The sequence below is a fragment of the Taudactylus pleione genome, unplaced genomic scaffold (genome assembly GCF_031769625.1).
Source record: "Taudactylus pleione unplaced genomic scaffold, aTauple2 ptg000189l, whole genome shotgun sequence".
NCBI lineage: Eukaryota > Metazoa > Chordata > Amphibia > Anura > Myobatrachidae > Taudactylus > Taudactylus pleione.
The window spans coordinates 1,931,888-1,949,284 of record NW_028284591.1 but is presented as its reverse complement, the minus strand read 5'-3'; the positions used below and the strand labels follow the sequence as shown (position 1 = coordinate 1,949,284).

At 43.0% G+C, this 17,397-nt stretch overlaps 1 protein-coding gene across 3 annotated transcripts in view; it reads right to left on the bottom strand.

Annotated features, from left to right (window-relative positions):
- Window positions 1-17,397, bottom strand: part of WDR7 (WD repeat domain 7) — a 380,928-nt gene that overhangs the window by 345,660 nt on the left and 17,871 nt on the right. For 2 of the 3 annotated variants that reach the window (XM_088476451.1, XM_088476452.1), the window contains exons 7-10: window positions 15,690-15,809; window positions 14,608-14,753; window positions 14,406-14,508; window positions 1,736-1,874 (exon numbers count right to left, since the gene is read on the bottom strand). In XM_088476451.1, the coding sequence (XP_088332577.1) occupies window positions 1,736-1,874; window positions 14,406-14,508; window positions 14,608-14,753; window positions 15,690-15,809 (508 nt within the window). Of the gene's footprint in view, window positions 1-1,735; window positions 1,875-10,883; window positions 11,007-14,405; window positions 14,509-14,607; window positions 14,754-15,689; window positions 15,810-17,397 lie in introns of all 3 variants that reach the window. The other variant, XM_088476453.1, reaches the window with a different exon arrangement.

Below are 17,397 nucleotides of genomic sequence, written 5' to 3'. Positions count from 1 at the left end.
AGGAGGTAACTACTGCTCCCAGTACAGTCTGTTTCTAACCCCCTCCTTGCCCCTATACTGCCCCAACTGCTATCTACCCTTACCCCCTTCCTACCACAAGTATTCCCTGCCTCTAACCCCCTCCTTGCCCCAGTACTGCTATCTACCCTTACACCTTCCCCAAATGCTGCTTGCCCACAGCACTACCCAAACTGCTTCCTGCCCACAGTATTGCCCCAACTAATGCCTGCTCTTACCCCACCTACCGCAACTGCTGCCTGCACCACCAGCTCTACCCCAACTGCTGCCTGCCTTTAAATTCTCTCTACGCCAACTGCTACCTACACCCAGCACTGCCCAAGCTACCCCAGCACTGTCCTAACTGCTGTCTGCCCTTACCCCCTATTCTGCCCCCAGCAAGCACCTGTTGGCTATGCGAGATCAAGGCAGTGTATATATAAGCTTTATCAGAACTAAAAAAGTGTGACTTGCCATGGTGCACGTGTAGGGCACGTGGGGTGGTCTAATGCTATGTGGGGAGGCATATGGGGAGCTCAAGAGCATAAAAATTGTGATGGGACCCAGAAACAGTGAAGTAGGACCACAATTTTCCTTAAGTGAGGGGTCCCTGGGAAGCACAGATTTTTTTTGCACAGCACGATTACTGATATTAAACATACGTTCACTTGGCAAGATATGAAGAGTAACATAACAAAAGCAATGTGCTACATATTTATATAACATGTGCAAATGTGATCAGCACAACCAGTGCTACAGAGACAATGACAGCAGCAGCACAATGCTGCCGTAACAAATGTTATATATTGTGTAACTTCAGCTCTGTGCTTCATGTAATCTAATTACATACTAGGGTCATTCCACTACTATGGTGGGTTGGTCAGTAGCAGATCATTGTATAGGAAACACAGACGGTTCGGAAGTATCTACTATTTAACCTAAGGTAACACACAAGTTACCAGGGCAATACAGGCAAAATACACAGGAGCATGGAAAGGATAGCAGCATACAACTCCCTGACATAACTACAATTCTCATGACAAAGCAAAGATAATGGGCTCAATCCAATTTGCCATGAAGAGGGGGGGGGGGGGCGATTTGCCGTTGCAACGGCATAGAAACTGCGGCGACAGCACCTCAATTCGCTCCCCCTCGCAGCCCGATCTCACACAGGACTCGTACATTTTTGCTCGCAGTCCGATGGGGCCACGGACAAAAATCTGCGAGTCTGGCGGTATCGTAAATGCGGCATATAGCTGCAGATACTCGCCCCACGAGTAACTCGCACCTAATTGGATCCAGTCTATTGAATTGTGATAATGCAATGTTCTCTTCCAACTGTGTTACATCTTGAGTATGACTTCTAGCATAGAGGGTGGCGAGAGAACCATACAGTTAATGTGAGTTAATAACATAAATGTGTAATAAAATAAAAAGTGGGATTTTATTTTGTATTAATAAAAAAATGTGATTTAACAGATTAAAAATGGTAAAAAGCACACACAGTGCATGGGGCATAAAAAACTAAAACAAAGGTTAGGGTCCAAGCATACGTCTGTACCGATACAAGCCTGGATAGTGTGCGTCGCCCGGTACATACGTGTGACCAGCCAAGGAATGAATACAACAACAAAAGACAAAACATTTAAAACGAGACTGCTGTTTTGAGAAATCGTTGATGTCACACTTATGGTATGAATGAGGTGAGATGAATTCGCTCATCAGCTTATACGTTTACCTTGTGTGTTCTTCTGTTCAAGATCATCGGGCACACTCCATATACTAAGTTTCCCCGATGAGTCTCCCTGGATTAGAAGTCTATGGAAAGATATTCTGCGTCCATAGAAAAATCTTGTAACCGGAGGGCAGATTAGTAGCTGCGGGGTAGATGTAAGTGACAATTATTACATGTGAGTGATGAGAACAACCACCAAGTTACCAACACGACATCCACCATCGCTGACTGCAGACATCATGCACCGACGAGAGGATGATCAATGCTTTGTGCCTTGAATCTACTCAACACTGATACAGATGGAAAATTTCTACAAAAACTGCAATATACAGAGATGACCAGTATTAGGGGACACTAATTAGCTTGTAGGACCCTTTTCTTTACTAACCATTCAACGGTCACATAACCAGGTATTTTCCCAAAACTAGACTGTAATGGACAGAACATTTTAACATATAAAGGGCGGGATGTATCATGCATTGCATATTGCCAGTGATACATCCCCTCACTTATCACATGCCTAGCGGGGTTTATTATTGCGTATGCATGTACATATGCAATAAGAGCTGTCCTTTGTGTTGTAAGGAATTCCATGGTGGACACTGGGGGGGGGGGGGGGGGGGAGGGTCCTTTCGGATCCTCTCTGGGATTTACGCAAAATGAAGCCTTTAGGCTTCTTTTAGGCAATGTGGTCAAACCTCCAAAAAAAAAAAAAAAAAAGCCGTTTTTGGAGGTTTCACAGCATTTCAGTGTTAGTACATCCTGCACAAAATCAGCTGTGTATTGTCTAGTATCGTTGGCCCTCACTAATCAGTACCTCTATAGACATGAGTAAATTTGGACATACTGCAAATTCTGTTTTTCTTTTGATGTTAGGTTGTAAGTCTGCACAAGACAGATCAATAGAATGTTAATTCTACTCAGGAGCCTGGTGCAGTTAATAGGAGATGTATATTTAATTATGGAATACTGTGACCAGAAAAAGCCATTAACTGAACAGGGATTCGTAAAGTAAGTCTTTTGTCTATGGAATGCATATAGATGACTGGAGGATGCATACCCTTCTCCTAACCAAGGAGGGTGGGTACACACTCAGCTGCTTGCCAGAAAAGGTACTCAAACTTCAAACAGGATCAAAGACCCCAACCATAGGTTATCTATTTTGACAGAAAATTTATATTTCTACAATAGCTAGGAGCTGCAGAAATCATGAAAATATACCTGACATTAGTGTGATGGTTAGGTGTGATTTTGGAATCACTAGGATATATGGTTTCGGAAAAATTAGGTAACTAACCAATCCCACATCTCACCGCAGTCATGTTTTACTCATATTATATCTTAAATAAGGGAGATCGAAGTGAACATACCATATTTTATGTAGCTAATACACAGGGGAAATTATGCACAGGTAGTTGAACTTCCATTAAAAGTTACATGGACAGAACTGACATGTTTCCTGAGTTAATGAACAAGCATCCAGGCATCAGAGACTTGGTTATGACCGCACTAAAGGGGGTGCCTAGGGTACAAAAGGTATGGGAAACTTTAGTTCTAGGTCAGATTTTGGGGGGGATCAATACTAAGTAGAAGTCTGTACCTGCATTTGCTGTCGTCCCTCCTAGCAAGAATAAGCCGTTTGTTATATTATGCAAGTTTATTCCTTAAACAACAGGTCTGTCTATGTAATCTATAACCCATTTTCGTTATATAACTTCTGTAACTGAGCATTGTATTACTTTTTTAGAGAAGAATTTCTTTAATAGCCTATTGCATATATGCTCCAGAGCCAGGTCTTTGAGGACGCATTAAATCACTAGGGTTACACTAACTACTGTATTATTTGTTGGTAGAAGCAGGTGGAGACCAGCTAACTGCATGCTAGTCTGCGTGGCCAAGCCTGACCAATTCTGTGGCCCATTGTTTCCACGGGTGGTGGCAGTTACAGAGAGGATAATAAGTACAAGCAGCATAGCAGTAGTTTATTCATTGTATTATATTTGGCTCTGCCCTCGCTAGATCAAGACATGTGGATCTGCGTGATCACAGTCCTGAGGCTAGTGTGATTCAGTCAAGGGGATTCAAATTACTGTCTCTGACCATAGTCCGCGTGCAAGACAGGGATACCTACTGCGGTCCCTGACAGCACCCTTAAAAGGAAATCTACTTAAAATCTGCAAAAGCTGTAAACACTGAAAAATATATTAAAGTTTAAGGAGTTAATCTATCATAACATTTTTCCTATGCACATCAGACTTCCTTCCAGTAACCTTTCTGGGACATTGCAGAGACCACTTCAGAGCTTACACAGATATGTCCAATAATCATGTTTAGATATAAAAAAGGGACAATAAAAAATTGTTCAATGCAGCAAACCATTCAAATATAAAAAATTAAATATTTAAATGACTTCCAACAATGACATAATTTCACATATATGGGTTCTGAATATATGTAGTGTGAAGATGTATTCTACAACAGCACAATCCCACACTCGGGTAAATTTACTAAAGTGCGGGTTTTAAGTAGAGTAGGGTTGTTGCCCATAGCAACCAATCAGATTGTACTTATTTATCTAGCACCTTCTAGAAGATAGTAGCTAGATTCTGATTGGATGCTATGGCCAATAGCTCCACTTCTAAAAACCTGCACTTTAGTAAATACTGTATACCCCTCAGTCTGGATCCATTCCTGCATGCTGCCTGTCTTTACTAACACATCACTCATCTCCTACTATACTCTGTGCTGCTGGGGACCCTGCTACTCCCACTATATAACTCTCAGTCTGTGACTTCCTGCTGCCTCCATTCCCCTCCTCACATCATGTCACTGCCCCTGTCATATGCAGCCCTGTCCTCACACATACGATAACACAAGTGTATAGGTCACTGTCTCCCACAGGATCAGTACACTCATCTATCTGAACATGATATAGTCATGAGTACTCTTATAATGGCATTGGCTATAGGTCATTCGAACGCCAACCACATTAAAAACTGGGGAGTCAGGGACAAGCAGAGAATGAAAGATTAATTACAGAGGAGATCGTACCCTAGCCAACTCCATCCTTAATATTATTGCTCACTAACTATGCGTAAGTTTCTGGAAAAGCTCCTTATTCATTTGTTTACATTAATGAGCATTGCTAATAGAATTTTAGTATAACTGATAAAAGGTTACCGGCTTAAATATTCTTTAAATCAGCACTTAGACAATGAACATAATCCGCTCTTTAACAGTAGTCAAGTATGTGCAACATAAATTGAGTTATGTGGTGAGCAGGTATTCTCTCTCGTAATACAATCAAGTCCTGCTTTTGTTCCGCTACCCATGACATGCCTCTCAGCGCTATATTTGTAAATTATTGTAAACATTTATTTAAAAAGCACAGGCTTACAGTGCATCCAGAAAGTATTCACAGCGCTTCACTCTTTCCACATTTTGTTATGTTACAGCCTTATTCCAAAATGGAATAAATTCATTTTTGTCTTCAAAATTCTACACACAATACCCCATAATGACAGATATCTGACAGATAATTGTATAGTGTATGCCCAGCATAAGAAATCACATGTACATAAGTATTCACAGCCTTTGCCAGGAAGCTCAAAATTGAGCTCAGGTGCATCCTGTTTCCACTGATCATCCTTGAGATGTTCCTACAGTTTAATTGGAGTCCACCTGTGGTAAATTCAGTTGTTTGGACATGATTTTGAAAAGCATACACCTGTCTATATAAGGTCCCACACTTGACAGTGCATGTCAAAGCAAAAACCAAGCATGAAGTCCAAGGAACTGACTGTAGACCTCCGAGACAGGATTGTCTCGAGGCACAAATCTGGGGAAGGGTACAGAAAAATATCTGCTGCTTTGAAGTTCCCAATGAGCACAGTGGCCTCCATCATAAATAAATGGAAGAAGTTCGGAACCACCAGGACTCTTCCTAGAGTTGGCCGGCCGTCTAAACTGAGTGATTGTGGGAGAAGGGCCCTAGTCAGGGAGGTGACCAAGAACCCGATGGTCACTCTGTCAGCTACAGTATTCCTCTGTGGAAAGAGTAGAACCTTCCAGAAGGACAACCATCTCTGCAGCAATCCACCAATCAGGTCTGTATATTAGAGTGGCCAGACGGAAGCCACTCCTTTGTAAAGAGCACATAGAAGCACACCTGGAGTTTGCCAAAATGCAACTGAAAGACTCTGATTTAACTCTTTGGCGTCAATGCCAGGAGTTATGTTTGGAGGAAATCAGGCACCGCTCATCACCAGGCCAATACCATCCCTACAGTGAAGCATGGTGGTGGCAGCATCGTGCTGTGGGGATGTTTTTCAGCGGGCAGGAACTGGGAGACTAGTCAGGATAGAGGGAAAGATGAATGCAGCAATGTACAGAGACATCCTGGATGAAAACCTGCTCCAGAGCGCTCTTGACCTCAGACTGGGGCAACGGTTCATCTTTCAGCAGGACAACGACCCTAGCACACAGCCAAGATATCAAAGGAGTGGCTTCAGGACAACTCTGTGAATGTCCTTGAGTGGCCCAGCCAGAGCCCAGACTTGAATCCAATTGAACATCTCTGGAGAGATCTGAAAATGGCTGTGCACTGACGCTTCCCATCCAACCTGATGGAGCACGAGAGGTACTGCAAAGAGGAATGGGCAAAACTGCCTAAAGATAGGTGTGCCAAGATTGTGGGATCATATTCAAAAAGACTTGAGGCTGTAATTGCTGCTGCCAAAGGTGCATCAACAAAGTATTGAGCAAAGGCTGTGAATACTTATGTACATGTCATTTGTTAGGTTTTTTCTTATTATTAAATTTACAAAAATCTCAAAAAAAACTTTTTGCACATTGTCATTATGGGGTATTGTGTGTAGAATTTTGTAAGACAAAAATTAATTTATTCCATTTTGGAATAAGGCTGTAACATAACAAAATGTGGAAAAAGTGAAGTGCTGTGAATACTTTCCGGATGCACTGTACATGAGGTAGTGGGATAACAATTGTATCCGGTGGTCAGAGAAGGGAGTGTGGCTATTGTAAGGCAACAGCATTAATCACCCGCCAATAACACTCCAGCCCATGGCAACTGGCCTTTCCGTGCAGACGCCACTGGTGTGGTAAGTATACAATGAGGGAGAAAAAACAGTGCAAAATGGAGGCATGAAACAAACTAGTTACTGCAGATATCTGAAGCTGGGTACACACCTTACCACAGTCTGATCCAGCGTTGCACAATACATCTCGTGCACTGTACAATGCGCCCTACGATAGCACTACATATTGTTACATGCTGCATGTAACTACACCGCCTTGTTCTTTCAATCACCGCATGGGACGTGCAGCACATACAATAGGACGATTCAATGAACGACTGGCGGGAACGAGGGATCGGGCATACACACTATACGATGTGCACAATATATTGTTCCTATTTGCGTCAGGACAACATATTGTACAATATATCGTATGGTATGCAGCACCCAGCATTAATAGTCAGCTGTCGGCAGCCATTGATCTTAACAGAACCTTCTTCCTCTGTCAAGGCCGTCACCTGTTCTGCCTGGGCACTCGAGGTCATCTGCCAGCACCAAGTACCCCATTTTTGTCCTCATATTTAGCAGCAGAATCTGTCACTATGAAGACAACCAAAGGATCACAACAATTCTGTGAGGCATAAGGTATGTCCTAGATATAGAGCTGGAGTGACAACAGCCAAATCCGCCATTGTAACGTGGGATAGTTACCACTCACATGTGAAAGACGACAGATATTTTGTGGAAAAGTTCTCTACAAGGCGGCCTTGTCTGCCTCCTCCGGTTCCCTGCTAACATTGCTACGCTCTTCTCCCGTGTGATGCGTTCACCGTCAGATCCATTTGACAAGTGCTCGGGTTATTTCATCCTATTATACTTCCGAAACTATAATTTTGTTTATGAACAATAAGCAAATTGTTCCGTACAATTTACAAGTCGTCCATTAAGTCATTATCTCCGGGATAATGGAAAGCGGAGGACAAACCTGTGAAAAACACTTCATAATTGGACATTGTTAAAAGGGAACAATCCAAAAACAAAAGAGCAGGCGGGATGCAGAGGAAGGCAATTATGTCATTTTACATGAAATCCGTGGTATTTAAGATGGTCTGCTGAGCGCTGCGGCTACCTGGTGGTGTAACGTAGACGGAAAAGTGACTAATCGATGATCGCCCGGCAACAGGACTGATAGGAGGCAGAGTACAAAGACCACCTACGTCACCTGTTATAGGAAGATGTTCACTCACTACCCAAACTCCTCTCTCATTTCTGTAACTTTTCATCACACAAAAGGCTATACAAAATAAAAATACCCCAACAAACACAAAGCAACATGTCTGTACATTGTTTCAGTGATATCCTGCTGGGATGGGCTGTGTGTTTACATCTCATGAAGAATGTTCTTTAGAGAACACAAGTATTTCCATAGCAGGTCAGTCTATCGCCAATCACTTTACACCTAATGTACATAGCGCAGATGTACAAATGTGGCTTCGTACGCTGTTGTGCAAGTCCCTGTGAGTGTCTCAAAATGTGCATCTTTTTTGCTTAAATAAAACAACTGGGAGTGATAAAACTACATTGTTCGATTATACTGATCAATGGGGGTGTGCAACATTTGTATATCTGTGTGCGTCTGAATCTGTATACAAAGTGCTGTGCTGCTTTTTATCACATCAAGTTCTGTTGTGCTGCACATGCGGCTGTGTAGGTGTGCAAAACCAATTGCTGTGCGTATAAAAATACAGTGCGCTAGACCTCTAAGCATGCCATCTTGAACCATGTGAGGCTACAGCGTCCTCATTGATCTTTGCTTCAGTCGCGACAAACAGCCCATCATGACACGACTAGTCGCATAAGCCTCTGCTAGCGCTGGGCGCCATTTTTTTTTTAGTCATTTTGTGCCGAAAAAGTGTCACATATCAAATGAATCATCGCAGTCTCCTGGTGCTTCCTAGTCGCATTGCATTGCGACTTAGACGCATTTTCAGCGCAAAGGTGCCCAACGCTAGCAGAGCAGCATGGGACCCGACAGCTAACCCATGCTAGGCATATCGCACCGCATGACGTATTGAGGCTAGATGCAGAAGGACACTGAAACAATAAGTAACTGCGTACAAGACATCTCAGATCAGGCAGGCATTATAGCTGTGCCTATTTGTCCTAGCTACTGTTCTTTCCCAAGTATGACCAATTCACATCTAGGGGTTAGTTGGTTTTTTTGTTTGTCCACAAAAAGTCAAGACTGGCATGGATAATAAAGCCAGCTCAGCACACGGACAAGAAACCCAATGACAAAAGGAAAAGTGTAAATAAATAGAATAAACTCAGGTCACTAATGCAAGGTAGGAAAACAAAAATTATTTTGCTTTGGCAAGGGGAAAAAAAAAAATAATAATTACAGCTTCTGGGGAAGTGGGTGTCTCCAAAACAACAAAAGGAAAAAAATGTAAGACTGCAATTCAATATCCACCCAGTCTATGCCCAAGTTGTTTATTGCAACTTTACAGCTCTTTTGGAAGTAGGGCAATCATTCCGCATGCAAGCAGGGAACAGTATGTCCCCCTGACCCTGGTCTCATCTGCCAGAAGAGGAGGAAAAAGACTGGGGGGAAGCCATAAGAGGTCCAGAGCATAACCCCTTTTAGAATGCTTAACCCTCATATCCAAAAAGGTGATCTGAACCACTGGCCCCATAAAAACATGAGATGGCTTTACTTCCAGAAGAGCACAGTCACACCGAAAATTTATCAGCAGGCCTGAGACTTGTGTTTTTGCCCGGCCCAGCAATCTTACCTCCTAATAGGCAACAACAATCATTCGATCGCCAATAAAAGATTATTAGTGTTTTATTGGTGGAATGATTATTTACAATCTACATTGACTGGTTGCACCAGGTATAATTATACCTGACCATGCAGACACTCCCCCACACCTTGATAAAGATCTGCCATAAAGCGAAACGCGTTGGCGGGGATGTTCCGCACTGGTCAGCTGCCTGCCATATGATCTGGTTTTCAAAGGGACTGAGCACTGTCCGGGCTAACTGAGAACATGTTGATTGCCCAATGATTTCCCTGCGCTTGTTCAGTCCAATTTTTTTATCCGATTTGCTGGAATATGTGCAAGTGGTCATTTGTATACTTGCAAACGTGTATTAAAAAGAGTTTTACACCATCAATTTCTTCTTCATATTTTTGGGTACATCGGGGACTATATTGAGAGAACAGCAGATATACCGATTCCATTCTAACACCCCAGAGTTGTCTACCCTGTGAAGATATACACGACTACATGCCTTTTAGAAGAGAGTCTCTCCTGTGCATCTGTTTTTACCTGTCACCAAAATGTAAGGTGTATCATTTAGTCTATACTACACTATATATTTATTCCTTTATCAGAGGCGGACAGTACAACCGTAAAGACTCCAGACGATGACAAACACCCCTCACAAGGAACGAGGCGTAGTATTTGCCATAGCGCCATTATCTAGCTCCAATCTGTTTTGTCTATTGTCTGTTTGATGCATCTGTGTTGTAGGATGAAGGCTGCTTATTGCACATTTAGTGATACTCATCTTTCATTCTGTAATAGGGGCATCCACTCTAGGTGGGTTCTCCCAAGTCATCTTTAGCGAAGGGGTTGAAAGAAAAATCTCTTTGCAACCTGCAAAGCACTATCCAGCTTCTGCCATGTCTCACCCAAAAACTCACGTCGATTTAACGGGAAGTGAATCCTGTGCTTTTGAACAAGGAAATAATCCCGAACCTGAATATTGAGGGTCAGTTGCATCGATAAGACGTGGTAAGTCTGTACACTGCTCTCTGGATTGGTGGAAGGGGTAGAGGGTGGTAAAATGAATGGTAAAAACTTGAAGGAATGCAAGCCTATTATTTGGTGCTTTAATAATAGCCAACAACCTGTAAGATGGCACGGTGCCCAAGCTTTAAGCATGCAAAAGACGTGTTACGGCAGTTAGAGAAATTTTAAAAAGTCAGATTGGGAAGGTGCAATCATGTCTGCATGCATATTCGGAAAGTCATACATGTTGCACCGTGCTGTATTAGCCACACCACACCACACGGGTATTAATCAGGAGTGCCACACAGGTCTTACTATTGGCTCAGAGGGCTGGATGTGTTGTAATGTCCGTGGGGTGTACAGTTCTAAGACTTTCGCTCGGTCTGAGAGGTGTTCACACTCTGGAATCTGGACAACAGCTTCCACATCAAACCTCCCCTGTGCCGGCCACACCACAAAACCACATTATAAACCATGACACGTAACAAAAAACAATCATCGCCTGGCCAAACATTGAACAACAATAGGACCATGTACAGAAAACTAAAAATGAAAGAGATGGTTTAGCAATCAGCAATGAAAAGAAGAAAATAAAATAAAAAAAACAACCCAAATTAGTTAAACTAAAAATGAAAAAAAAAAAAACATTTTGAAAAAAAAAATGTTAGTCTCAATTTGAACTCCTTATTGACAATAGCACTCCTGACACGGGTTAAAGGACAAGACTTGAAAAACACAGATTCCTTCCCTCCAGTCATCAGTCGCATGCATGTGCCCAAATATTACCAACAACAGAAATAATAAATCAGAATATAAATTTCAGCTAATGATGCCAATCATGCCGCTTCTGAGCTAACCGGCCACAGACAGAAGTGTTGATGGCACCAGAAGGACCACCCTTCAGCAAGGTTCCTTCAGATAACGTCTAGGATATCTGATTAGATAATGACCATGACCGATGTTCTCATCTAGCTATTAAGGTGGACCACCACATGGCGAGCTACTGGAAATGTGGCCGCACAAACAGCCACATGGGACCTTTAATATCTAGAATTATACCTACAGTACTAAATTAGCCATAGCTTAATCTGCCATACAGATGTACTATGTATTTAGATTAAAATTAACTGGTTGTCAGGCAGAGTGACGTTTCACAGACTGTACAATACTATTAAAAAGCCAATTATTAAAGGTCGGCTAAAAATGGTAAGGAAGGGTTTTATCAGGTTTTCCTTTTTCCAACTTATGCTATAGTGCTAGAAGCCTTATTTAATTTGTTTCACAGTCTAATGACATTGACTCTTCCCGTTCATCTGCATAAAATGTAACTGGCACAGGTGATGTACTTCTACTGAGACCTGGACACATTTCAGTATAGAGAAGGGGCATTTTCATATAGACCCCAATAGGCCCCATATCTACTAAAGGGAATTTGTCAAGGGCATATATATCACCAATATTGATTATAGACTATAACAATGAAGAGGGGCTATATAAAAGGGTTCCAGTCCAATAGATAAACAATAAAAAGGTAGACAATGTCTACAGCCATGGCCAAAAGTTTTGAGAATGACAAGTATTGGTTGTCACAAAGTCTGCAGCTTCAGTTTTTATGATGGCAATTTGCAAATACTCCAGAATGTCATGAAGAGTGATCAGATGAATTTCAATTAATTGCAAACTCCCTCTTTCAATGACAATTAACGTAATCTCAAAAACAACATTTCCACTGCATTTCAGCCCTGCCACAAAAGGACCAGCTGACATCATGTCAGTGATTCTCTCATTAACACAGGTGAGAGTGTTGACGAGGACAAGGCTGGAGATCACTCTGTCATGCTGACTGAGTTAGAATAACAGACTGGAAGCTTTAAAAGGAGGGTGGAGCTTGAAATCATTGTTCTTCCTCTATTAACCATGGTTACCTGCAAGCAAACACGTGCATTGCTTTGCACAAAAAGGGCATCACAAGCAAGGATATTGCTGGTAGTAAGATTGCACCTAAATCAACCATTTATCTGATCATCCAGAACTTCAAGGAGAGAGGTTCAACAGTTGTGAAGAAGGCTTCAGGGCACCCAAGAACATCCAGCAAGTGCCAGGACAGTCTCCTAAAGTTGATTCAGCTGCGGGATTGGGGCACCACCAATGCAGAGCTTGCCCAGGAATGGCAGCAGGCAGGTGGGAGTGCATCTTCACGCACAGTGAGGCTAAGACTTTTGGAGGATGGCCTGGTGTCAAGAAGGGCAGCAAAGAAACCACTTCTCTCCAGGAAAAACATCAGGGACAGACTGATATTCTGCAAAAGGTACAGGGATTGGACTGCTGAGGACTGGGGTAAAGTTATTTTCTCTGATAAATCCCCTTTCCGATTGTTTGGGGCATCTGGAAAAACGCTTGTCCGGAGAAGGAAGGTGAGCACAACTATCAGTCCTGTGTCATGCCAACAGTAAAGCATTCTGAGACCATTCATGTGTGGGGTTGCTTCTCAGCCAAGGGAGTGGGCTCACTCACAATTTTGCCTAATAAGACAGCCATGAATAAAGAATGGTACAAAAACATCCTCCATTAGCAACTTCTCCCAACCATCTAAGAACAGTTTGGTGATGAACAATGCCTTTTCCAGCATGATAGTTATCACTTTTGCCTTATGGCAAGGTGCTCCAAGTGGCTCGAGGAACAAAACATCAACATTTTGGGTCCATGGCCAGGAAAATCCCCAGACCTTAATTCCATTGAGAACTTGTGGTCAATCCTCAAGAGGCGGGTGGACAAACAAAACCCCACAAATTCTGACAAACTCCAAGCATTGATTAGGTAAGAATGGGCAGCCATCAGTCAGTATGTGGCCCAGAAGTTGATTGACGGCATGCCAGGGCGAATTGCGGAGGTCTTGAAACAGAAGGGTCAACACTGCAAATATTCACTCTCTGCATAAACTTAATGGAATGCTTGTACTTTTACTTCAATATACCATATTAACATCTGACAAAAATGCCAGATAACATTGAAGTAGCAAACTTTGTGAAAACCAATACTTGTGTCATTCTCAAAACTTTTGCCATGGCTGTAGGCTGACAACATATGTTAGACAGGGACAAAAGGTCATCTTGGATGAAGGTCGACAACAATGGTAGACACATTTTCTTGAATGGGTTGGGGGGGGGTGGGGGTTTGTTAGGGTAGGCACTTATATTAGGGTTAGAGTTAGGCACCAGGACGGAGGTTTAGGGATCGAAAATAAAAAATAATGTTGACCATATTTGTCCCTGCTGACCTTTTGCCTGTCTAATATCTATTTCTATCTAGACATTGTCTATGTAATTTCGGTCTATTTTTCATATCAAATCCATATAGAAGCCCACTACTCTCGGTTCTAATAATAACAAAGTTCTATAGGAATGGCATTGGCCCTTGTCCCAGAGATTAGGTACGTCCCACGGAACTTCATAGGATTGTAAGAGGTGAAGGGAACAGGAATTGAACTCTCACAGGACACTGCAGTGTACACAATGTACAAGGTACTCTGGAAGGAGACATCAATAAATCAGGTGCATGTGAAACTGGCACCATTAAATTGAGGATACATCAGAAAAAAGACTTGGAGACATAAGTTCTAAATTTTTAAACATTATCGTAAATGCTTTAGAGCAATATATACAAGTACTAAATAGCATGTCTTTAGTTTCGCTTTAATAAGCTTCCTCCTCATATAATCACTTTATACGTCCCAAATGGCCCATTCTTTGAGAGGAACACAGTGAGTTGCAGCGCCCCCATCTATTGGGCTTGTCTGCAATAGTATTCAGTAGGTGAACGTTCGAGAAGCCCACATACCTTCTTCTCCTCTTCTGGAAGGACGCTGTATAGCAGAGGGGGGATGGAATTCTCCAATGCCTTTCCAACATCAGTACGAAAGGAATCACTGGCTGGGATACAGCTGAAACATTGTGATGAAACGTTAGGAAGAAAACCTTGTGCAGACATCTACAATTTTCTTTAAAAAAATAGAAAATAAATAAAAAATAATCAGACTCACTTGGCTGGAAGTTTGTAAATAAAGCTTTGCCCATCTTCAGTCCAGATTATAACTTTATCTGCAGATATGAAGTCTCCTCCTGTCCACGTCTGACCATCCTCGCTTGGGACAGAGCAAAGCAGAGAATAATCTCCGGCATCAAACACCTAGAAAAGAAGAGGAAACGGAAAACGCTGCATTCAGCCCAAGCGACAGCAAATTTGTCTCACCTTGGGGCTGATTTAGAGGCGCACGCTAACAGCACGCAATGGCAATATTCACGCAGTTGACCGATGGTGGAAGAGCTGCACATGCATCCCAATGGTTACCGTCGGGAGACTAATTTGGACGCAAAAGCTGACGATTTCAGTGGGCATTGAAGGGTAGTTAGGCAAACACGCAGTAGCGCTGACACAGGACGCCATGTTCAGATGCCATATGGCTGGTGCAAGCATTGATGGTGTTACCGACAGTGCAGCGAAGGTGCGCTGCACTGGGAAGGATTAGCGCAGCGGAAATTGGGGCGTCTCGCCAAGTTCAGAATCAGTCGCATTTGCATAAAGACGAAGACGTGGCAAAATAGGCAGCCGCGTCTACGTCCACCTCTGCATCAGGCCCTATGTCCTGGGAAACAAAAACAGAGTACAACTGGGCTGGAGAACTGCGACAGGACAATTGGGCGCAAAAAATCCAGCAAAATAGGGCAAAAGACAGAGAACAGATGATGATATGAAGATATCTGTGGTTGTGATAATCAGCCACAAGTCCCAGGGCCAACTGAGCTTAGAGCCACATCCAATAGTAACTGCATAATGGACAAATCTTGACATCAGTAAACCAGCCCTGGTAATCTATATTGTATGATTATAAATAACATTAGTGCATTCCCATAAAATAAACAGCAAGAGGACATGTTCTAAAGACTTGGATAGAGAGGGCGGAAGAATAAAGGTAGATAATATTTTATAGAGTATTAGATGTCTGACGCATAGACCTAATAGATGCAGGATAAATATAAATGTCTTAAAAATATAACAAATCTTTGCACTTTTTAATCTAATAAAAGATTTCATATTTTTTTTTATAGAACACATTGTCCTTACCCTCCAATATTTAGCACAAACGACCAGGAGGGACCTCTGTGTGAATGCACAGAAGGAGATGCTTTGGCAGTTCTGACAATAAATAGGTTTAGATTCCTCTTCAAATACCGGTTCTGTGTCCTACAAGAAACAAAAACAGAGACATCTCCTGGTGATCACAAATGTCGTGACAGCCTCAAGTCAGTGCCGAAACTACAGCCAACACACACAATTGTAATTGGGATTCATCCGCCTATGCCTTTGCTAGAATTCAGTGGCAATTAAATACCCAAAGTAGAGATGAGCAAAATTGCATTGCATGTCTACTTGCAGAAGCGCACTGATCCGCAGCTATAGCCTTTACAATTCTGCACTGTATTCATGCACTGGAGGCAGGGTACATAGCACAAAGTGGTGCCCCGGCGGCAGAGCACAGAGTGGTGCCCCGGCGGCAGAGCACAGAGTGGTGCCCCGGCGGCAGAGCACAGAGTGGTGCCCCGGCGGCAGAGCACAGAGTGGTGCCCCGGCGGCAGAGCACAGAGTGGTGCCCCGGCGGCAGAGCACAGAGTGGTGCCCCGGCGGCAGAGCACAGAGTGGTGCCCCGGCGGCAGAGCACAGAGCGGTGCACTGGCTGAGAGGTGCAAGAATTCAAAACACTGACAAATATTCAAAGGAACGGTCTGCAAAGCTTTCACTCTAGATAGATACTTATTAATGTCATTGGTCTGTTTGTCTGTCTGGTTATGCATTCGGACATCCCTGCACCAATTAGGAATGAAACCAACGTGAGCTGGTCCAGTTGGATCCTGGCCTGGTTTTAGGGTGGTTAGTGTGCTGCTCGGACATCCCGTTGGTGTACGCTGGGCAGAACTTTGACACGGGGAGTCTGTTCTGGGCCCTTCCACTGGATGGATTTGGACGACATCACATAATAAAACTTGAAGATTTAAACCCGGGCATCACCGGGTAATTCAGTTAGTCATGAATAAAACTAAACGCAACACTACAACCTCACAGTCATCCGGAGCTTATATGTGATCAGCAGCATTCTGATCATTCCTTTTGTGAAGGAGCAATGGAAGACAAATGAGGTAGGCGTAAAACAGACACCATACAGAGCAGGGGACCTCAACTCCAGTCCTCAAGCACCACCAACAGATCATGTTTTGTGGATGTCTTTAATCACATGCAGGTGGGTTAATCTATGTCGCTGGGTCAGTAATTATGTCAGCTGCTTCCGCAGACAATAATCCTCAAAACGTGACCTGTTGGGAAAACTTGAGGGATGAGGTTGAGAACCACGGATCTAGAGATTATGGTTTACACACTGCCGTAAGTAACCCTGCCCAGAACGGTCTCAGGGCCTCACAAAGCTCATGCATGTGCCTTATGCTAATCTTACGCTTTATTCAACTGACTGGTGGGCCTATAGATCTAGTTTCCAATATCGACAATTCGATAATATCACATTGCAAACTTCCCAGCAGCTTCCAAGTCCGCTGTGCCTCTGCTAAGAACCATATGATCGACTGTCATTGGCTCCCATACATTACCAGGTTTTCATTCCAACCAGCCAGATTGGACAGATATCTGACAGAAAATTGTACAGTGGATGCCCAGCTTTAGGCTGTGGTAGGGGATGGTTAGACTGTAGGAGGAGGGCTAGAGTTAGGCTGCAGTATGGGATGGTTAGGGTTAGGCACTAGGAGGAGGGTTATGCTGGCCACAC